This window comes from Myotis lucifugus, unplaced genomic scaffold (assembly GCF_000147115.1).
Source record: "Myotis lucifugus unplaced genomic scaffold, Myoluc2.0 scaffold_335, whole genome shotgun sequence".
Classification (NCBI taxonomy): Eukaryota; Metazoa; Chordata; class Mammalia; order Chiroptera; family Vespertilionidae; genus Myotis; species Myotis lucifugus.
The window spans coordinates 353,249-375,693 of NW_005871383.1; the positions used below are offsets into that span (position 1 = coordinate 353,249).

At 50.6% G+C, this 22,445-nt stretch overlaps 1 protein-coding gene across 2 annotated transcripts; it reads left to right on the forward strand.

Moving 5' to 3' along the window:
* The first annotated feature begins 2,587 nt into the window (after positions 1-2,587).
* Positions 2,588-20,957, forward strand: LOC102422221 (pulmonary surfactant-associated protein D-like). Of its 2 annotated transcripts, XM_006100978.3 has the most exons (8): positions 2,588-2,690; positions 4,752-4,947; positions 12,962-13,078; positions 13,326-13,448; positions 13,720-13,833; positions 14,215-14,331; positions 14,937-15,020; positions 20,442-20,957. In XM_006100978.3, exons 1-8 carry the CDS (start codon positions 2,637-2,639, stop codon positions 20,819-20,821), a joined length of 1,185 nt encoding a protein of 394 aa, XP_006101040.2. In that variant the 5' UTR covers positions 2,588-2,636; the 3' UTR covers positions 20,822-20,957. The 2 variants fall into 2 exon arrangements, with proteins under 2 accessions (XP_006101040.2, XP_014321847.1); XM_014466361.2 differs by lacking the exon at positions 13,326-13,448 and having other exon boundaries at positions 13,717-13,833.
* Positions 20,958-22,445: the final 1,488 nt, after the last annotated feature.

The following is a 22,445-nucleotide window of genomic DNA, read 5'->3' on the forward strand; positions in this document are numbered from 1 at the left end:
AGCTGCACCCTCTCCAATCCAGGACCCCTTGGGGGATGTCCGACTGCCGGTTTAGGCACCATCCCGCACAATCAGACATCCCTCTCACAATCTGGGACTGCTGGCTCCTACCCACTTGCTTGCCTGCCTGCGTGATCACCCCTAACCTCCTCTGCCTGTTGGCCTGATCCCCCCCTAACTGCTCCCCCCTGCCAGTCTGATCACCCCTATCTGCCCTCCCCTGCCTGCCTGATCACCCCTAATTGCTCCCCACTGCTGGACTGATTGACCCTAACTGCTCTTCCATGCCAGCCTGATCGCCCCTAACCCCCTCTGCCTTGGCCCCTGCCACCATGTTTTTGTTCATAAGGATGTCCGGAAGATGTCTGGTCTAGTTAGCATACTACTCTTTTATTAGTATAAATAGATACTTATTTATTGTATTTATTGCCATTTTTAGTGTTTATGCCTATGTTCACTCCCTTCTCTCTTTTTCTTTTTACAACAGTCTCTTTAGTAAATCTTGCAATGCTGGTTGGGTGGTAATAAAGTCCTTTAGCTTTTTGTGTGTTTGTGTGTGTGTGTCTGGGAAGCTTTTTATTTCACCTTCAATTGTAAATGATAGCTTTGCTGGCTAGAGTAGTCTTGGATTCAGATCCTTGCTTTTCATGACTTTGAATACTTCATGCCATTCACTTCTGGCTTATAGTGTTTCTGTTGAGAAATCAGCTGACAGCTTTATGGGAGCTCACTTGTAGGTAACTGACTTCTTTTGCTGCCCTTAAGATTCTGTCTTTGTCTTTAAAGTTTTCCATTTTAATTGGGATGTATCTTGATGTGGGTCTCTTTGTCTTCATCTTTATTGGCACTTTCTGAACTTGTATAACATTTTCCTTCTCTAGGTTAGGAAATATCCTTTCATTATTTCTTCAAACAGGTTCTTTCTCCCTTGCTCACTCTCTGCTCCCTCTGGTACCCCTATTTGTGGGTATTGTTACGTTTCATGTTGTCCAAAAGTTCCCTTACACTATCCTTGGTTTTGTTTTTTTTAATTCGTTTGTTGTTGTTGCTCTGATTGGGTGTTTTTCCTACATTGTCTTAAATCACTGATTCTATCCTCTGCTTCATCCAGTCTACTTACCATACCATGTCAGCTATGGTAATCTTCATTTCTTATTCATGAAAGCCATTGTGATCATCATTTGAGATCTGACTTTTCTCACCTGTGTTGGTGTAACTGAGGAAGCAAACATTATCATTGTAACAAGAGTGTCTGAATAGATCATAAATAAAATTAGACCCTGTTGTAATGTGGAGATAGATGAAAGAAACACTATACTCTGTGTTATAGGGGGATCCCAGGGATTTGAGAGGGAGTACTTAATAGGCTAGGAGGTAGCAATTAATAGAAGCTAAGTTGCAAACAGAGAAAACATATAGGGCTTCTGAAATAAAAGTCTGAAATAAATAGGAGTTTGTCTAGCTACCAGGATACGACTTGCCAGGTAGGCTCTGTGGGAGTGGAGAGCACAAGATCATTTCAGTTCAGCCTCCATGCTGATCAGATCTCTGGGAGGCACACGAGCATCCTAGGATGGGGATGTTAATAATGAAAGAGTTTTAACATTTGGATCAAAAGTGGCTGTACTATGGGATCCTGCTTCAAAAAAATTACATATGGGAAACAAGACCCTCTCCTACCAGCCGAGGAAACTGGCATTATAGCCTCTACAACACACAAGGAGATGCCATAGCAGCAACAACACACAGGAGCAGTTGGCACCACCAATGGAGTGGCCAAAGGAGAGCACTGCAGGCATTGAGCAGCTGGGTGTGGACCTGGGCAAAGGCTTGATGCAAGAGATGAAGTCACAGGGATCTAGAAGGGAGCAGAGATGACAGCAATAGCAGTAGGTCAGGCAACTGCCCCATGGCCACTGGAAGTCAGAGTTTCCTGGGGGACGCCCGCAATAGTGTATCAGGGGCTCAGCGGTCCAAACTGCTTACTAGAGCATACACAGAGGAAACATCAGCTAAGGAAGTGGAGAGATGAAGGCATGGATGTAAGGACTCCATCCCATAGAAAGCAAGTGAGGGGCTCTCCAACATCTAGACCAGGAAGCAAAAGAGTGACCCCTGCAGGTGGCAGCTCCCCTGCCACTGTCCTCACAGAATGCTGCAGCCTCTGCAACCCCTCTAGCTCCTCCACCCCTGCCCAGAAATGCCAAGAAGCTCCCAGCTCTTTCCCACTATCTGGGCAGTAATGTTGAGGTGAAGGACAACAAGAAGTTGGCACAGCAACTCTTAAATATGCAAATGCTTTTGCAATAGTTGTAGGTTATTGTGCAACTTGCTTCCTCATCTGCCCCTCACTCTGCTTCCCTGGCTTTGTTCTGAAGACCTCAGATTCATGTAAATCTGTAAAATCCAGACACTGGTGATGCCGCTTAACTCACAGGGATCAGTGAGGTGCAGATGAGGTCATGGACTGAGGGTGCTTTGTAAACTCTAAGGTGGCATGTGTGTGGTGTTGGGAAAGTTTCCAGAACCCAGGTGGGGGTGAGAGTGAGTCAACAAGGAAGAAAATTGTCCCAAAGAGTTCTTAAAAGACCAACACCTGGTGGCTCAGGTAACAGGGCAGCATAAATAGCCATTGCATGCCAGGGAAGCGCTCATTTGCCTGGAGACCCCAAGCCCTCGAGGAAGCAATGGTGAGTGTCAGTGCCGGCCTCTCTTTTTGTTATCTCTGTGTCCAACGAATGTCCCCCTGCCCATTGGGGTGCTCTAATGTACTGGTGTTGAGGAAGACAGGGTATATGTAGCTCTTCTGCTCTGGGAGGTGTGGGTGTGGGTGTGAGAGGGCAGTGTAGTGGGGGAAGAAGGACCATTCTTCTGCCCCTTACTCTGCATCCTTTGCTGGAAGAAGGACCATTCTTCTGCCCCTCACTCTGCATCCTTTGCTCAGTGGGAGATTAGCCTTCTGGGCTGGGGGAAGCCTGAGGTGGGAATGCAATTTCAACTTCTCGCTTGGCTCTCTCCATGTGGGCATGCAATTTCAACTTCTCGGTTGGCTCTCTCCATCTCTGATTTCTTCAGAAAGGAAGGTGGTGGAGGAGAAACAGGCCGGGCATTCCCAGGCCTGGGGTCAAAGTCCGTCCTGGTACCAACTGCCCATTGGTCAAGGATAAACATCTTTTCTCTTAGCTTCAATTCTTTGTTTTAAAAATATACCCACTAAACAAGTTTACTGATTTCCAATTAATTTTTAGAGGAGTCATTTTCCATAATACTTTAGTCTGAAATTGAAGTATAAAAGGAACACTATGTTGGTTTAAAGGGTTTGGCTCTGCCAAATACCTCTATAGGCCCAGTGAAGAGGACTCATCCCAGTCCTAGGTCCCCAACCCTGTGAGGGGGCTCCTGCCCAGGCCCCTTTCCGCTTCTATGAGCTGTGGTGCCTTCTGTGCCATCTTGAGCTGTTGGGCAGAATGCCTGTGGCTTTTCATTCTTCCCCAGATGTGGGCACAGGGCCCTTGATGTGGCAGCTGCACACCAGGGGGCAATGCCCTGGCTCTGGCTGGAGCCTTTGGTCCTCATTGCTGAGCCTCTGCCCCAGCAAGTGCCACGCTGCTGGCCTGTGAGCTTGCCTGGTGTTTAGAGACTCCCATGATGCCCGAGGAAGTGGTAAACTCAGAATGAGAAAGAACTGGTGCCAACAGGGTCCTCCGCAGCCCAGAACCACCAGCAGGTGGAGAAGAAAGCTCTTCTGTGGCCAGGAAGGCCCTCCACTGTCTCCCCCTCAGGCTGCCTGGCGATCCCTTCTCCTTTGCTCTGTCCCTCAGCCTCTGCACTCCCGTGTGCGCTTTCCGTGGGCGCTTTCCTGGCTGATAACTTTACAGTTTCTCTCAAGAGGAAAGAAGCCCACCATTGGGAGTGACCAGGTCCTGCACCCACCCTGACCTCACTTAGCTGCAGAGTCCCTCTCACATGTCACTGGACACCCTATTGAACATGTTTTTTCTCCACCTAAAACCACCTTTTCCCTGACGGAGCTCACCTCACATGCCCTCCTCCACGAGGCCCCTCTCCCAAGTCGTCCCAGGTGGAGGGGCAGCACTGTAGGCGTCCCAGGGTCTGCCAGCTATTCTGAGAACTTTTTCTGGGTTCCATCTGGAACTTTCTTCATGGAGACAGCGTCTAGTCCAGGAATGGCAGACCACCTGGCAAATATGTAGCCATGTGTCCATCTTGTGTTAGGACACATGTCACTGAGCATTCTGGCTCCCATCCAGACAAGCACTGAAACCACCATTGATAGTCCATGCAAGGCTACAAGTGACAGGAAATGGGTTTGCCCGGGCACCTTATTGATACAGACAGGGAAAAGGAAGTTCAAAGGGGGGAACTGTCCTGCCCAAAGGCACTTCATGAGTCCTTCCTGATGTGACAGGTGGCCTCAGTGAGGAGTTCACATCCCAGCCGTGCCGATGGCAGTGAAAGGGAAGTCACAAAAGGGACAAAATGGGGCATTTGAGAAGAGGTAGATGTTGCTGATAACCGTGTCAGAGTTCAGCTGGGTAACTCATGCCCTCCCAGGCCAGACTGTATGGCCGCCTTGTCCTAAATTGCTTTCGGAGTCCTGCTGCTCCTGATCCCACAGAAGGGGCAAGGGGGTAGGAAAGTGCCTCTCTGACTTCCGGGACCTGGGCTAAACACTAACTTGTGTTCTGGAATCAACAGCATGTCCTTTCTCTTTCTGTCCACCTCTGAAGACCATGCTTCTCCTCTCCGTGCTGGTCCTGCTCACACAGCTTCCAAGGTCAAGGGGAGCAGAAGTGACGATCCTTCCCCAGAAACATTTGATTGATGCCTGCACCCTGGTCATGTGTAGCCCTGTGGAGAATGGCCTGCCTGGTCGTGATGGACGAGATGGGAGAGACGGTCCCCGGGGCGAGAAGGGGGATCCAGGTAGGCTGTCCTGGTGGGCATGGGTGGGCACTGGAATTGTAACCAACTCAGCAACTCTGGATATTCTGCCATGGAAGCCCTGGAAATGGAAGCCCACCTCCTTGGGAAGAAGTCCCCTAGACATTCAGTCCACCTAAAGCACCTCATTACCAGTTGGCAAATGACAGGCTGCCCTGAGCCCCGAGGTGTTATTCCCCTCCCCTACCTGTTGGGATTCCTCCCCTAGGATCTTCTGATTCTTCTCACCCCAAGAATGAGCAAATTGTGGGTAAATGACTGGTCTGCAGCAATTATAATTGTCAAGCTGCGGAATGATTTCTGTGCAGTCTGTGAAATATCTAACTAATTCTACTGCATGAGAGGTGGGCAAAGATGAGGCCCTGTGGCCCCACACTCAGGCCTGATCAAAAGGATTTACCTAAATGCACTACGGAGGGAAGGGAGCTCATATTTCTTTGTCCAGCCCTCTTTTGGGCATTCACTTGCGTAATTCACTTAATCCTACTTATAAGTGACATATTAACCACATTTGACAGGTAATGAAATTGTGACACCCTATATGGAAGGTGATAAGGACACGGGCTTCTGTGTCAGGCAGAGCTGTGCTTGATTGCTGGCTCCCCTCCACAGCAGGGACCCCAGGGACAAGCCGCTCAGTGTCCCTGAAAATCGGTGTGCTCATCTGTAAGTGGGAAGAATCCCACACAGTGACAAAAATTGAGCCAAGGCTTTATTCTTTGTTGAGTCTTCAGGATAATGTTGTGTCTCCCTCTGTACCATCAGGTGAATTCTCCTGCGCTTTCTCAAGGTGCTATTATTAAGGGTGCTATCCAAGAAATACTCCCCATAGGGGAGAGTCTGGGTCTGACTGACAAGAAGAGAGAATTCAATAAACCAGCAACAAGGATGAAGGGACCTTTGTGGCCCTGGGCTGGTATAAGGAGGGAGCCAGTGTGACATTTATCTTTGTGGAGTTTGCATTTTGATTGAAGGAAGAAGAAGACATTTACGCTGGAAAGAATAGGTAACATTGCCAGCTTTCTGGGGTGAGGAACAAGGAAGTATTCATCTGTCCCTTACAGAGAGAAGGTGGCTCCCAGTGGGAATGGGCTGGGGCTTAAGAAGGCCGCCTGGAAGTGGACCCAGAAGAAGGGTGGTATGCAAGGTGCCAGCTCTCTCTTGGAGAATCCCAGCTCCCTTTAACTCCCAGTAGGGCCCTGAATTGAACCCAGAGGGAGCCTTTCCCTCTGAACTGTGGCATGGAGTATGGCTGAGACCTCCCTCTCTTCTGCAGGTGCCTCATGCACATTCCAAGCCTGGCCTTGGGTTGGGGCTTGGAGAGAGAATGGTGCCTAGTCAGACTGGGACTACATTCCACCCTGGCTCCTTAATCCCAGGCGCGTCAGTCACGTAACCCTTATGGGTCCAGAATTTCCTGGAGAGCTTGGGGCAGCCTCAGACCCTGATCCAAGTATGTCTGGGTGGGACTTATGACCACCTGCCATGCAGATTCTGATGCACATGGTCCCAAGAAGTTGCCATCAAGGTCAAGATGGACCTGAACAGGAGACCCCTGAGCAGAGGATGAGGGTGGAGCCGGGGTCCCGTGGAAATGCCCTCTGGGTTCCATTTCTTTCCTAGTGAGGCTGTAGCTGAAAGCAGGACACAATGCCCAGCACACAGCCTCTTAAAGTCACCAATCCGCCCCCCTCCACCCTGTCCCACCTTGCTCTACTGGGCCTGGCCCTCCTGCCCTGGGAGCATGGATTCCATGTCTGAAACCTCACCTCTCCTCTACAAATCTCTCTAAACCGTCCTCACCCTTGAAGCACCATTTCCTCCATCAGGAAAAGAGCTCAGAGTACAGGAATGTGTGCTCTGAGTGGGTTGCTGGGATGGGATGGGAGTCTCCTCACACATTGTCTTCCACACTCATTACTGTGCCTCACAGTTCAATATTCTGCTACTAATCCCTTATAGAACAGGGCCTGGTGCTCACACTTGCATCTCACCCGGTGCTAAGCATGAAGTTATGTTTCTAGTGAACAAATAAATAAAATAATGAGCAAATGGACAAGAAAGTGAATGAACAAGTTGGGTGTTATTTCTCTCTCTCTCTCTCTCTCTCTCTCTCTCTCTCTCTCTCTCTCCCCTTGCTCTATTACTCATACTGTAATAAATCAGTGCTACTCATTTATTTTTTTATTGAATTTATGGGGTGACATTGGTTAATAATTTATATAGGTTTCTATATAATACATCATCTGTATATTGTATTATGTGTTCACCACCCCAAGTCAAGTTTCCTTCCATCACCATTTATCACTCATTTACCCTCTCCTACATTCCCCCACCCGTCTTTCCTTCTGGTGTCTTTTCTGTTTGCACGTGAAGGTTCATAGCAGCTTAATTCACAATAACCCAATGTCCATCAACTGATGAATGGATAAGCAATATGTGTTCTATCCATAAAATGGTGTATTATTCAGTTATACAATGGCATATTATTGAACCATTCAATAGCGTATTATTGAGTTATACAAAGAAATGTTACATTCTACAAAGTGAATAAACCGCAAGAACTCACTCCAAGTTAAAACAGCCAAACACAAAAGGTCATATATTGTATGATTCCATTGATAAGAATTATCTGGAGTAGGTAATAGAGACGGGAAGCAGAGCTGTGATAGCCAGGGGTGGGGAGGGGGAATGGGGGATAGGGAGTGACTGCTCTATGTCTATGAGGTTTTCCTTTGGGGTGATTAAATGTTTTTGAACTAAATGGAAGTGGTAGTTGCACGACATTGTGAAGGTGCTAAATGGCACTGAACTGTATACTTTAAAAAGGTTGGTTTTACATTCTAGAACTTTCTGCCGGGGGTGACCAGCAGACCCTGAGCGACAGATGAACAGATTACTCCGGCACAGGTGTCTGTGAAAGAGAGGGCTAAGGGACTCTTTTACTTCAGTCATAAAAGCAGTCCTGTTCGCCTGCCTCATTGGCTTTTTATTGTCACAACAGCATGAACTCAAATTAACCTCCAGATACAATCAGCAGGGCAAGTATCCTTGAGAAAGTATATGCTCCTACAAGGTCAGGTCTTTAAAGACTCAACATAGAGATTCTAGCAAAACACCCCAGGGGATGGGACTTGATTGGAAAAGTCAGGCAGGGGCTACCGCCTTCGGGAAGGTCCCCTCAGAGGTCCCGACCTTTCAGAGAATCCTCCTCACAGACATTCCAACCAAGTTCCGTGCTTCCCCACAACTTTCACTTCAATAAAAAGGAAGAACCAAACTCATAGAATTAAGTGTAAATCCTTAAATGTTAATAACCATTTGCTCCCTTTAGTGTCTTTTTTTGTGAATCCTCATCCCAGGATGTTTTTCCCATTGATTTTTAGAGAGAGGGAAAAGGAGGGGGAGAGACAAAGAGACAGGAACATCGATGTGAGAGAGACACATCGATTGGTCAGATGGAGCCTGCAACCGAGGTACGTGCCCTTGACCAGAATCAAACCCAGGACCCTTCAGTCCGTGAGCTGATGCTCTAACCCAGTGGTCGGCAAACTCATTAGTCAACAGAGCCAAATATCAACAGTACAACGTTTGAAATTTCTTTTGAGAGCCAAATTTTTTAAACTTAAACTATATAGGTAGGTACATTGCTATTAACTTAATTAGGGTACTCCTAAGGCTTAGGAAGAGCCACACTCAAGGGGCCAAAGAGCCGCATGTAGCTCACGAGCCACAGTTTGCCGACCACTGCTCTAACCACTGAGAAAAACTGGCTGGGGCTGCTTCCTTTTTGGGGGGGTAAATCTTGTAAAACTTAAGGCTTAGGCAGCCTTTCTTTGGGTAACAGGTCTTTTTAAAATGTTTGACTATTTTTCCAATAAAAAATACTATGTGGTCACTAAAGATAAACAAAAAGAAGAAAGTTAAAATTACCTTTGTGACACTTAGAAAAAAACAACTTAACTTTTTGTATATGCCTTTCCTGGGGTTTTCCCAATAAGTATGACATGTGCACACACCCTACAATGTCTGTACATGCTTATGAAACAGAACCATATTCAATATAGTATTTACAACATCCTTTCCCCCCTTAATGATACATTAGATAATAATTTGGTCTGTTTTCTATAGGTTCCAGAGCATGTGACAATGCTTTCTCTATTTTTTATGGAGATGTAACCTATATATATAAAAGCTGAATATGCTAAGTGTCCGACCAAGTGGTCGACCGAATTGTTGACTGCTCGACTGTTCACTATGAGGTGCACTGATCACCAGGGGGCAGACGCTCTGCCAGGTAGGTTAGCTTGCTGCTGGTGTCTGGTCAATCGGGACTGGATGACATTGGCCAGACACGCCCTGGAGCCCTTTCTCGGCTCCTCCCTGGCCAGCCAACCTCTCATGGGGACTGGGAGAGTTGGCCCCTATTGGCCCCAATTGCCAGCCAGGTGGAGGGACCCCACCTGTGCAGGAATTCGTGCACCAGGTCTCTAGTTGACATATAACATTGTATTACTTTTAGGTGGTGTACAACATAATGATTCAATATTTTATATATTGTGAAATGATCATTCAACATCACCCATAGTTACTTTTTTTCCCATGTGATGAGTGCTTTTAAGATATATTCTCTTGGTAATGTTCAAATATATAATACTAGTGACTCAGTGCACTGATTCGTGCACATTGAAAGGAAATTAATTAGAAGGTGGCCAGTGAGGCGGGACTGGGTGAGACAGGCAGGACATGCCCTGGAGCCAACTTCCCGAGGTCCCTCCCTGGCCAGCTGCACCTGGGAGGGTGCCACAGTGGGGTCCCTCTGCCAGGTGGGGTCCTTTGGCCTGGCCTGTGGGGATTGGGCCAAAACTGGCTCTCCAACATCCCCCCAGGGGTCCCAGAGTGCAAGAGGGCACGATGCAAAGTTGCTGTCATACAGGGTGTGGAACGCAAATGCAAGTGTGCAGTAAACTAGATTCAGGGTCAACAGTGCCCCAGCAACAACATAACCCATGGCCAAAGGTGGAATCGCATGGCCCCTCGAGGAATCGGGCTTCCTCCTTTCTGGTTTGGGGTGCGTCACCCAAGAGACACCGCTGATAAGTCACTGCAGTTCAGAAGCTCCTGCGTAGAGGGCCTGCTGCCTGGTGGTCATTGGGCTTTATAGCAGCTGTATGGAGGGTTGGATACTTAGCATATTAGCCTTTTATATACATAGACTAGAGGCCCGGTGCACAAAAATTTGTGCACTGGCGGGGGTGGGGGTGTCCCTCAGCCTCACTTGTGCCCTCTCACAGTCTGGGACTCCTTGGAAGATAACAACGTGCTGGCTTAAGCCCGCTCCCGGGTGGCAGAGGGCAGGCCCAATCCCTAGGTGCAGCCCCTGGTCGGGCTCAGAGCAGGGCCGATTGGGGAGTTGGGGCGCCATCCCCTGACACACTCAAGGCAGGGTAGATGGGGAGGTTGCCACACCACCGCCTGTCACGCACAGAGCAGGGCCGATCAGGGGGTTGGGGGCGCTGCCCCCTGTCATGCACAGAACAGGGCCCATCAGGGGGGTTGGGGCTCCGTACCCTGTTACACACAGAGCAGGGCCAATCAGGGGGTTGGGGCGCCGCCCCCTGTCACCCACAGAGCAGGGCCAATCAGGGGGTTGGGGCACTCCCCCCGTCACACTCAGGGCAGGGCCGATGGGGAGGTAGCGGCTCCGCCCTGTCACCCACAGAGCAGGGCCAATCAGGGGGTTGGGGCACTCCCCCCGTCACACTCAGGGCAGGGCCGATAGGGTGGTAGCGGAGCTCCCCCCTATCAGGCACAGAGCAGGGCCGATCAGGGGGTTGGGTGCCTTCCCTGTCATGAACAGAGCAGGGCAGAGAGGGAGGTTGTGGCCCCGCCCCCTGTCACACACAGAGCCGCAGGGTGATCAGGGGGTTTGGGTTCTGCCCCCTGTCACGCCGCTCCAGGGGCCAGGAGGCCTTGTGGCTCCGCTGATCCTGGTGCTGGGAGGCATATTACCCTTTTACTATATAGGATAGAGGCCTGGTGCATGGGTGGGGGCCGGCTGGTTTGCCCTGAAGGGTGTCCTGGATCAGGGTGGGGGTCCTACTTGGGTGCCTGGCCAGCCTGGATGAGGGGATGATGGCTGTTTGCAGCTGGTCACACCCCCTTCATGGTGGGGGTCCCCACTGGGGTGCCTGGCCAGCCTGGGTGAGGTGATGATGGCTGTTTGCAGCTGGTCACACCCCCTTCAGGGTGGGGGTCCCCACTGGGGTGACTGGCCAGCCTGGGTGAGGGGATGATGGCTGTTTCCAGCTGATCACACCCCCTTCAGGGTGGGGTTCCCACTGGGGTGCCTGGCCAGTCTGGGTGAGGGGATGATGGCTGTTTGCAGCTGGTCACACCCCCTTCAGGGTGGGTGTCCCCCCTGGGGTGCCTGGCCAGTCTGGGTGAAGGGCTGAGGGCCATTTTCAGGCTGGCGGGCGACTGAAGCTCCAAACCTCTCCTTTTTTTCTTTTTTTTTTTATTCTTGGATTTATTTACCTTCTATGGCTGTCACTGGAAATGAGAGCCGGCTTTAGCTCTGAGGCTCAGCTCCAGCTCTGAGACCTCAGCTGCTGAAAGCAGGTATCTGGTTTGTTTGGGTTCTATAATCGAAACACTGTTTCAACTCCAGCTCTGAGGCCCGGCTGGCTGAAAGCAGGTTTCTGGGGTTTTGTTTAGCTTCTATAATTGTAACAATGTTTCTTAAACTGAAAGCTCAGAGGCCGGCAGCGGCAGGCGGGGAACGTTGGCTTCCTCTGTCACTGAAGCAAGCAAGCCTCCTATTTGCTTCAAGCTGCCTGGCTGCTGGCCGCCATCTTGGTTGGCAGTTAATTTGCATATCGCCCTGATTAGCAATGGGAAGGGTAGCAGAGGTATGGCTAATTACCATGTTTGTCTATTATTAGATAGGATAGTAGTATTAAATATAGTCACCATTCTGTACATTGCATCCCTAGGTCTTATTTATTTTATAACTGGACTTTTGTAGCTTTTGACCTTCAACCTTTTTGCCTATCACCCAGCTCCCATCTTATGCAACCACCAAAAATCTGACCTCTGCATTTATGAGTTCAGGTTCTTTGTTTTGTTTCTTAGAATCCAGATATAAATGAGATCATACTGTATCTGTCTTAATTTGTATGACTTACGGCACTTAGCATAATTCCTTCAAGATCCATTCATGTTATGGCAAATGGTAGGATTTTTTTTATGGCTGAATAATATTCCAGTGTGTGTGTGTGTGTGACATTTTTATCCATTCTGGATAGTATTAGGTTGTTTCTACCTCTTGGCTACTGTAAAAAAATGTTGCAATGAACATGAGGGTACAAACTAGTATTTTATTTCTTTTGGATAAAACCCAGATGTGGTATTGCTGGATCATATATTTTTTTAATTATCTTTTTAATGTCTTAAGGAAACTCCATATTGGTCTCCATGGTGGCTGCACGAATTTACAATCCCACCAACAGTGCATAGGAGTTCTTCTCCACATCCTCACCAACACTTGTGAGCTTTTGTGTTTTTTATAGTCACCATTCTAGGAGGCGTGAGATGATATCTCCTGGGTTTGATTTGCATTTCCCTGGTGACTCATGTCAGGGATCATTTCTGATATAAAGTTTAGTCCTAGGAAGGGGAAAGCAAGGAGTCCATGATCCAGGGTAAAAGCTGGCAGATCCCCTGCTGCAAATCCTCAGCCTTGGGGCAGGGAGGGTGCACTGCATGGAAATCAGACAGTTTTTGACTTAACCACTCCCTCCAGCTCTGGCAGCCCTGTTTCCTCGCCTGTGAAATGGGGATGTGCACACCCGTCTCCTGGGTCACCACTGGACTGAGGAGTGTGGAGGTGGAATGTCTACACCTGCGGAACCTGAAGGAATGCAGGGCTGACCTGCAGGTGCTGCTCCTCCTAGGCCCAGGGCCAGGTTTATGCCCATTTCTTCTGCTGCTGCAGGTTCACCAGGAGCTCCAGGGCCCAGGGGGATGCCTGGACCTGCTGGCCCAGTTGGGCCCAAAGGGGACAACGGTCCTGCTGGAGAACCTGGACCGAAGGGAGACTCGGGGCCACGTGGTGAGCAGTGGGCGTGGACTGCAATGCCTGCCACTAGGCCATGCAGGGGGATGCACATACCCATCCCAGGAAGGAGGGTGCCCTGCAGGTGGCGCTGGGTTCACACAGGGAAGGCTGTAATACTGCTGGGCGGTGTCTGTAGGATGGTGCTGTTCTCTGACCTCTATGACTGCTCTCACCTTCTCACGCTCTCCCCGCCGCCCCCTCAAAGGAGACTTCGTGCACTGACTGGCTGGTCCATTCGCAGAACCTCCGGGACATCCAGGTATTCCTGGGCCGGCTGGAACAGAGGGGCCCTCGGGAATGCAGGGGAATGTAGGACCCCAAGGCAAACCAGGCCCCAAGGAGACATTGGACCCAAAGGTAGGAGGTTGGTGTGTGGAGGTCCGAAAGGGAGAGGGAGGAGTGAGAGTGGCAATCCATGATGTGACCTAAGGATGCTCAGCGTGCCAGGGAAGCCAGGCCATCACCACTGGCAGGCCCTGCTGTGGCCCCTGCCCCCCACACCCCTACATCTGGAGGAGCCCAGACAGTGGGATGCACAGCCCCCCAGTTCTCCTTCTCCACGTGGAGCCGAGGAAATGATCCAGGCTGCACACACTCTCAGCAGCCTTTGTCCCAATCTGTTCCTTCCTCAGGAGAAGTGGGTGCCCCAGGCGTGCAGGGTTCTGCAGGGACAAGAGGCCCCCCAGGTATCAAAGGAGATAAAGGTGCCCCTGGTGAGCGTGGAGCCCCTGGTAGTGCAGGGGCAGCAGGTGAGTGATGGGAAAAGCTGGGGCGGGCCTTCGGTCCTCCTGTGTCCACCTGAAGCTGCGGATGCCTGTCCCTCCGCCATCACCCCGCCAGCTCAGAGCTGCAGCACTGGTCATGGGGTGTCTGTGCAAGGAGGTGCCTCGCTGGGCTTGAGCTCTGTAACTGGGGAGAGTGCGGTGTGAGCAGCAGGGACAGTCCACATCCTAGGAAGGCCGGATGCTGGGTGATGGGACTGTACTGTACAGAGAGGGTGTGTGGCTGGTTTTGGGACAGACTGTACTGGGAGGGTGTGTTGCTGGACAATAGCACCGTCCATATGCTGGGAGGGGAAAATGCGGGAAAATGTGTGCCAAGCTCACCCACCTCTTCTTGTCTGATCTCAGGGCCTGCAGGACCTCCGGGCCCACAGGGACCTCCAGGCGCCAGGGGCCCCCCAGGACTGAAGGGGGACAGAGGTGCTCCTGGGGAGAGAGGAGCCAAGGGAGAGAGTGGGCTTCCAGGTAAGGTCGCCTCCCCTGGCTCTGCGCACCCCACCAGGTGCAGAGGGAGGAGGGCCCTCTCGGTCAGTGGTCAGTCCACTGTGGGGGCAGGAGGCAGGTGTGAAACTGGGAAAGGCTGTCAGGCCGGAGGTAGGAAGATGAGGCTCTGGATAGACCCTGTGCTCAGGGGAGGGCCAGCCTGAGCAGCTTCCCATGTGATCACTGGGACAGCTCAGCTCTCTTCCCTGTTCATCAGACAGCTGTGAGCACCAAATAACCCAGGGATGAGGAGTACTTGAGGGACGTGCAATCGCTGCCCTCCACCCCCACAACCACCCCCACCAGAGGTGTGCTCCCAGACACTCAGAATTTGCTGTGAAATGCCATCTGGATCAGAGTTAGTGGGGTGCCAGGAGCTGCTCAGGGCACAGTGTGCTCACGACAGAGCCTCAGGGAACCTCTGGGCAGCAGGGCCAGCTGTGTCAGCGGCTGTGGGCTTCTGGAGGCCCAGCTCCTTACCCTCCCCCAGGAAAGCCTGTCACTGAGCACCTTCCCTTGGGACCCGGACTCTGAGCCGATCCCTGGCTGTGAGGGACTGGTCTTCACTGGGCCTCTCTCTCCTGCAGACATCGCTGCTCTGAGGCGGCAGGTGGAGGCCTTGCAGGGGCAGGTAGGACGCCTTCAGGGAGCCTTCCTTCAGTGTAAGAAAGGTGAGTTCCTGGACCTGGACCTGAACCTGGACCTGAACCTGGACCTGGACCTGAGCCAGTCGCCAAGGGCAGGACCCAGGCAGGGTCTGTGTTTGGGTTTGGAGTTGGCCGGGCCTGAGGCAGGCCTGGTTCTATGATAGGGGGCTCTAGGATGCTAGTGGGTTTGGATGATGGGCTGGACCTGGGACTGGGGCAGGACCCGGGGCTAAGGATAGGGTGAGGCAAAGCAGAGCAGCCACATGTTCCCTGAACTGGAAGCAGATGCAAGGGACATGGAGCAGGGTGTGGCCCAAACACCAGCTCAGTGAGTTGGCGCCAGCATGGTCAAGGCTACCAGGCTCCAGCCCCCAACATCACAGCCACCTGTGACCCGAGCCAGATCAATGCCCCAAGCCCAGTGCAGTTCAGACCTTCCCTCCTGCTGACCTGTGCTGGTCCCTGGACACCCCACTACCCAGGATGCATTTTTTTCTTTTTTTAATTAAATTTTTATTGTTCATATTATTATAGTTGTTCCTCTCCCCCGCCCCCCATAGTTCCCCTCCACCCGGTTCCCACCCCACCCTCTGCCCTAACCCCCACACACACTGTCCTGATGTATAGGTGTACAATTTTTTTCCAGTCTCTTCCTACACCCCCCACACCCCTTTCCCCACGAGAATTGTCAGTACACTCCCTTTCTATGCCTCTAATTCTATTAGATTCACCAGTTTATTCTGTTTATCAGATTATTTATTCACTTGATTTTTAGATTCACTTGTTGATAGATATGTATTTGCTGTTCATAATTTTTAAAAATATATATTTTATTGATCTTTTACAGAGAGGAAGGTAGAGGGATAAAAAGCCAGAAACATTGATGAGAGAGAAACATCAATCAGCTGCCTCCTGCACGCCCCCTACTGGGGATATGCCCAAAACCAAGGTACATGCCCTTGACCGGAACCAAACCTGGGACCCTTCAGTCTGCAGACCAACGCTCTATCCACTGAGCCAAACCGGTCAGGGCTGTTATTCATAATTTTTATCTTTACTTTTTTCTTCTTCCTCTTCTTAAAGGATACCTTTCAGCTTTTCATATAATACTGGTTTGGTGGTGATGAGCTCCTTTAGCTTTTTCTTATCTGTGAAGCTCTTTATCTGACCTTCAATTCTGAATGATAGCTTTGCTGGGTAAAGTAATCTTGGTTGTAGGTTCTTGCTATTCATCGCTTTGAATATTTCTTGCCACTCCCTTCTGGCCTGCATAGTTACTATTGAGAAATCAGCTGACAGTCGTATGGGTACTCCCTTGTAGGTAACTAACTGTTTTTCTCTTGCTGCTTTTAAGAGTCTATCTTTGTCTTTTGCTCTTGGCATTTTAATTATGATGTGTCTTGGTGTGGTCCTCTTTGGATTCCTTTTGTTTGGGGTTCTCTGTGCTTCCTGGACTTGTAAGTCTATTTCTTTCACCAGGTAGTGGAAGTTTTCTGTCATTATTTCTTCAAATAGGTTTTCAATATCTTGCTCTCTCTCTTCTTCCGGCATCCCCATAATTCGGATTTTGGTATGCTTGAAGCTGTCCCAGAGGATCCTTACACTATCTTCATATTTTTGGATTCTTTTTTCTTTTTGTTTTTCTGGTTGGGTGTTTTTTGCTTCTTCATATTTCAAATCTTTGACTCGATCCTTGTGATCCTCTAGTCCAGTGGTTCTCAACCTTCCTAATGCCGCGACCCTTTAATACAGTTCCTCATGTTGTGGTGACTCCCAACCATAAAATTATTTTCGTTGCTACTTCATAACTGTAATTTTGCTACTGTTATGAATCGTAATGTAAATATCTGATATGCAGGATGTATTTAGGCGACCCCCGTGAAAGGGTTGTTTGACCCCCAAAGGGGTGTCGACCAACAGGTTGAGAACATCTGATTTAGTCTGCTGTTGGATCTCTGTATAATATTCTTTATTTCAGTCAGTGTATGATTAATTTCTAGTTGGTTCTTTTTCATAACCTCGAGGGTCTCACTAGATTTATCGAGGGTCTCACTAAATTTATCGGCGATTTCTAGAAAATTCTTGAAAAACCTTATAACCATGGTTTTGAACTCTGTATCCAGTAGTTTGCGTTCCTCCATTTCTGTCATGTGACCTGTTTCTTTGTCTCCGCGTTTTTTATGCTTCCTGGTGTTGATAGAGTGGCTTTGTGTGCTAGGTGTCCTATAGGGCCCAGTGGCTCAGCCTCCCCAATTACCTGAGGTGGACACTCTTGGTGCACCCCTTTGTGGGCTTTGTGCACAGTCTTGTTGTAGGTAAACCTTGATTGTTCTAGGTATCACAGGGAGGAATTGACCTCCAGGCCAATTGGCTGTCAGAATCAGCAGTGGGAGAACTTCTGTGCTGGAGACACCCTTATGGGGCAAGACTTGCTTCAGTGGGGCTTTGGTGCTCACTGAGTCTGCCCCCTGAGTGTGTCCATTATGGATCTGAGGAGTTGTAATCTGGATGGTCCCACTCTGACCACTGGGTACACTGGCTCTTGGATCTCTAAGGAGGTGCTGATTTAGCCTCTGCCTGAGGCTACCCAGCAGGAGCTATGGAGAGATCTGCAGATTCCTCTTCTTTGTTTGGGGTTTGGAGGTGCCCGGATGAGGCCCAGTTGTGAAGCAATACAAGCTGCTGTGTGGCCTTGGGCCTTCTTTTGGATGTTCTGACCCAGCTGAGGTTTGTTAGGTAATTTTAGATTGCAAAGGGCCAGGTCATTCATATGCAAAAGCCTCTTCGCAGAGCTTGGATGGGGCAGGCTCTCAGGGAATCAACAGGGCGGAGCAAACAGCTATAGCTGATCCTCAGCCCTGCCCTAAGAGGCCCCAGGTCTCAGTGACCTGCGGTAATCGCTGCAAGCACCTCTGAGAGAAAGCCACCCTCGAGTTCCGCCCGATACCAGACAGTCCAGTTTCTCCCCGTATGAGTCTGGGTCCCCAGAGACTAGCCCGGAACTGGAGTTCAGAGCGAAAGCGTGTGTCTCCCTCCTGATTGAAAAAGACAACCGCATCCTCAGTTGCCAGCACTTTCTGCGCACACGCCTCCTTACCTCTGCACATGACTTCCGCACCTCCTCTGTGTCTCAGTGTGCTTTTCTCTTTCCTTCTAGTTGTAGAATTTCCACTCAGCCAGCCTTCCTGTGGTTCTGGGTGATGTCCGTTTTGTCTTTTAGTTGTATTTTTGAAGTGGTTGTGCGAGGCAGCAATTTCAGGTGTTTACCTATGCCACCGTCTTGGTTTCTCCCCAGGATGCATTTATCTCTATGTGGCTAGGTCTGCAAACCCCTCAAGATGTTGCTGCCCAGCCCACAGCAGCAGTGACTCCTGACACTGTCCTCAGAGTTGGGGCTGGGAAGTTGTGCTTGGGTTCAAGGCTGTGAGGGTCTGACCTTGGCATGTGGCCATTGAGAGTCTCACCTGAGACAGGCCCTGGGTCTGGCAGGGGTCAGGCTGCCTCTAGGCTCTGCCAGTGCTGGGCTCTCCCGCTGCTCCCTGGATGTTCATGGTGGAGACTCTCCCCCAACCTGGGTGCTGAGGAGTCAGAGGCTCCAGGAGCACAGCCCAGTGCCTGTGCCTGTGGGCATCTCCACCTCAGTCCTAATTTGCCCCCCTCCTCCCTGCTTTCCCCATGTCAGCTTTAAGCTCAAATCATTTAGCAAATCTCATTGATGCAAAGAGGAGTTTCTGAAGGAGGAGAGCACACAGGGGTGAGACATGGAGTTAGCTCCTACGTACCTAAAACCACTAAGTACCCACGTACCAAGGGTGAGGTTTCAAGCATTCAGTATGTTCCCCCTCTCCACAAACATGCATGTGTGCTTACTCACTCACATGCACACTGATACAAAGGAAAATTCATGATATGCACCTGCCACATGTGTGTATATAATATACATATCATCACTTACCTCACGTCATCTATACCCACGAGCACACACGCATATTCACACACACAGGTGGGCCTTCAGTGCTCCCATGTGCCTTCAGATGGGCACGTGGCCATATTCGTGTATGCACACACAGACCCACCCGGGTGCATGTAGTGAATGGCAGAGGAACTCCTGTCCAGGGCTGCTCTGCATGCCCTCCTGAGCCTGTGGAGAGTCTGCCCCCTGAACCCTTGTGGAAGGGTCACAGTGGGTCAGGGTGCAGCCTGGGCTCCTCACCAGCCCTTTGGGGCTGGAGTATAGCCCTCTCAGGAGCCCTGAAGGCTTCTATGCACAACCCAGAAGTCAAAGGGATGGAAAATGAGCCCGACCAGCGTGGCCCAGTGGTTTAGTGTCAGCCTATGAACCAGGAGATCATGGTGTGACCCCTGGTCAGGGCATGTGCCCGGGCTGTGGGCTTGATCCCCAGTAGGGGTGTGCAGGAGGCAGCCAATCAGTGATTCTCTGTCATCATTCATGTTTCTATCTCTCTCTTCTTCTCCCTTCCTCTTTTAAATCACTAAAAATATATTAAAGCAAACACATACACACACACATACACATACACACACACACAACAACAACAACAAAGGTTTGGAAAATGAGATGGAATGAAAACATATAGTTGAATGTCACACAGGTGATGCTTTTATAAATGGTATTCCCATCTTAGAGATGAGGAACTGGAAACCCTGAAAAAGGAAGTGACTTTCCCTTGTCCACCTGGACAGTCATGAACAAGGTGGGGCTGAATACCTGGCCCTCTGACTCCCAGACAGGGCTCTCTCAGCACTGACTCTCTCCTGTCCCTGACACCCATGCACACCTCTCAGCTGTCCTTGTCCTCTCTCCCAGCTCTTCAGCCTCACCCACGTGCACACCTAGAGGCCAGCACTGGGCGCACACAGTGCAGAGATTAGCACAGCGCTGCCCTCAGATGGCCCACCCTCTCCTCTTCTTTCCCACATCCACACCCGGCATGGACCTCCCTGTCAATGCCACATGCCCTGCTGTTATGCAGGGTCCACAGTGAGATCAGAGGGAGCACCGTCCTTCTTTCCAGCTCTCAGAGGCTGCACTATGCCATTTCACTGCACGATGCCAAAGCTTCCCAGTCCTGCCCAGTAACTGGGAAACCGATTCAGCCATGCAACGTGGGGTGCAATAGAAAGAGCACGTCTCAGCTCTAGTGTGAGATCAGATAAGGGTGACCGCCAACTCTGCATGTGATGGTCACATGGAGTTGAACCTCATACTTGCCCTTTCTGAGCCCAGTGTTCTCACCTGTAACTAGACAGGCAGATCCACCTCCCAGAGCGCACCGCCAACCCAGGGTCTCACCTTTGTCCTCCCTGGTGCTCTGAGGCCCTATATGGGAGGCCTGGGGCTCTGGTTGGAGCACAAAGGTCTCAGAGCCTTGGAGCTTTGGCAGGTGCCTCCAGAACCCCAACCTGACTGTCTTCTCCTCCTAGTGGAGCTCTTCCCCAATGGCCGAGATGTTGGCCAGAAGGTCTTCAAGTCAGCAGGCTTTGAGAAACCTTTCCAGGAGGCAGAGCAAGTGTGCACACAGGCCGGGGGGCAGCTGCCCTCCCCACGCTCTGCAGCTGAGAATGAGGCCTTGCAACACCTGCTGGAGGCTGAGAACAAGGGTGCTGCGTTCCTGAGCATGACTGACTCCCAGACAGAGGGTAGATTCACCTACCCAGGAGGGGAGCCCCTGGTCTATTCCAACTGGGCCCCGGGGGAGCCCAACAACAATGGCGACAATGAGGACTGTGTGGAGATCTTCACCAATGGCAAGTGGAACGACAAGTCCTGTGGAGAGAAGCGCCTTGTGATCTGCGAGTTCTGAGCCCTCAGGGTGGTTGGAGCAGCTGTGGTCCAGGAGCCTGGCCCAGACCCGTGTGGTGCCGACATGACAAGGAAGAGCTGACATCACTGTGGCCGGGCTTCTATGCAGAGCCGGGGGATGAGGCCAGCCAAGGGCTTCCATGGAACTCCTCTCTCAGAATAAAATACGAAACTTGCTTCAGCGGCTGTTCTGTCACAGGAATTAGGGACCAGACTGCTTTCCCTTTCACAAGGGATAAAATTAAGTCCCAAAATCCAAAGGCTCCTTCTCAGCCCTCTGCCTCCTCAAACTGTCAACCCAGCAAGTCACTCCCTCCTCTGTCACTCCCTCCTCTGTCACTCCCTCCTCTTGCTTTGGTGTCCCCTTATGGCAGTTCCTTATCTTCCTCTTTTGCTAGCCCCTCCTCCTCTTCTTGACCACTTAATGGCGACCTGCTCAAGCCTTAGCCCTCCGTTCTCTCCCCTCCTCACCCTCACTCCAGGGATGAGCTCATTCTGTCCAGGGCTCAGATCCTTGGCACCCACATTACATGCCTGCTCAGGACCTCCCGGAGCCCCGGACCCCTTGGCCAATGCTAGTTGGAGCCCCAGGCCTGGGCGGTTCCAGTGGCTGCTCCTTGTTTCAAGGCCTGAGCCCCTCGGGGTGGGTGGAAGGTGCACAGGGCCGTGGGCTGACCTGGCAGGTCATCTGCCTCCCTGGCAGGACTGTGTGGCCCAGTTGAGTAGCCTCCTCCGCATCCCTGCACACCAGGACCTCATTCTACCCTGTCATTGTGACTGCCTGTCGGCTCATGGGAGGGAGTCCCACCTGCACAATCCCCATTCCAGCTGAGACCTCAGGCACAGAGGGTCCAGCCAAGCTCAGGTTCACCCCCAGCCCTGCCCTGGCCTCCGTCCAGGAGGTTCTTCCCCCAGGCCGCCTCAGAGACAGCTGGGCAGTTCCTCCTCCTCCTCCCACAGAGAGGGGAGGAGACTTGCTCAAAGCCCCAGGTGTGTCAGTGCTACAACTTGGTCACGTGAAAGGACATCTGATCCCAAACCTTATATTCCTGGCCTGTCAACTTTTAGGCCAAAGGCCTCTGTATACCAGTTGATTTTAAAGACATTTGTGCTTAAGAAATTGGAAGGACACCTGGATGAAGCACAGGCTCATAGGAGAGGCAACAAGACAGGAAAGCAGCCCTCCATTGTTCCCAGGAACCGGAGGCCACACCCCTCTTCCCACCACTCACAGCCACACCTCAGATGTAGGACAGCAGGTCTGAAAGCAAAAAGCCACATCTAATAATCATGGTGTCAGATGGGGATGAGATTGATCGGGATGATCACTTAGTAAGTTATGTAATGACTAATCAGTGGGATGTACACGAAGTTAATATAACACAGTATGTCACCGATAATTTAAAAATGAAAAATAATTTAAAGAAATAAAGTGATTATTGATAGGTTAAAAAAAAAAAAAACGAAAACAAAAACCACACCTCGCAACAGCACACAGCTCAGTCTCTCTGCTAAGACCTTTTTCCTGTTACTGAAAAAAAAAAGCCCCAAGTCTTGGCAGCTTCTGAAATATGTCAGTTATGCAACAGGGAGCAAATCGTCTTCAATTAAGAAATCACACCTGG

What these genes read in the sequence shown, in the direction of transcription:
- LOC102422221 (XM_006100978.3), top strand. Translation starts at nt 2,637, where the DNA reads ATGCCAGGGAAGCGCTCATTTGCCTGGAGACCCCAAGCCCTCGAGGAA. An exon ending in AAGCCCTCGAGGAAGCAATG is followed by an intron (nt 2,691 to 4,751) that starts GTGAGTGTCAGT and finishes CCACCTCTGAAG; the next exon opens with ACCATGCTTCTCCTCTCCGT. An exon ending in CTTCCTTCAGTGTAAGAAAG is followed by an intron (nt 15,021 to 20,441) that starts GTGAGTTCCTGG and finishes TTCTCCTCCTAG; the next exon opens with TGGAGCTCTTCCCCAATGGC.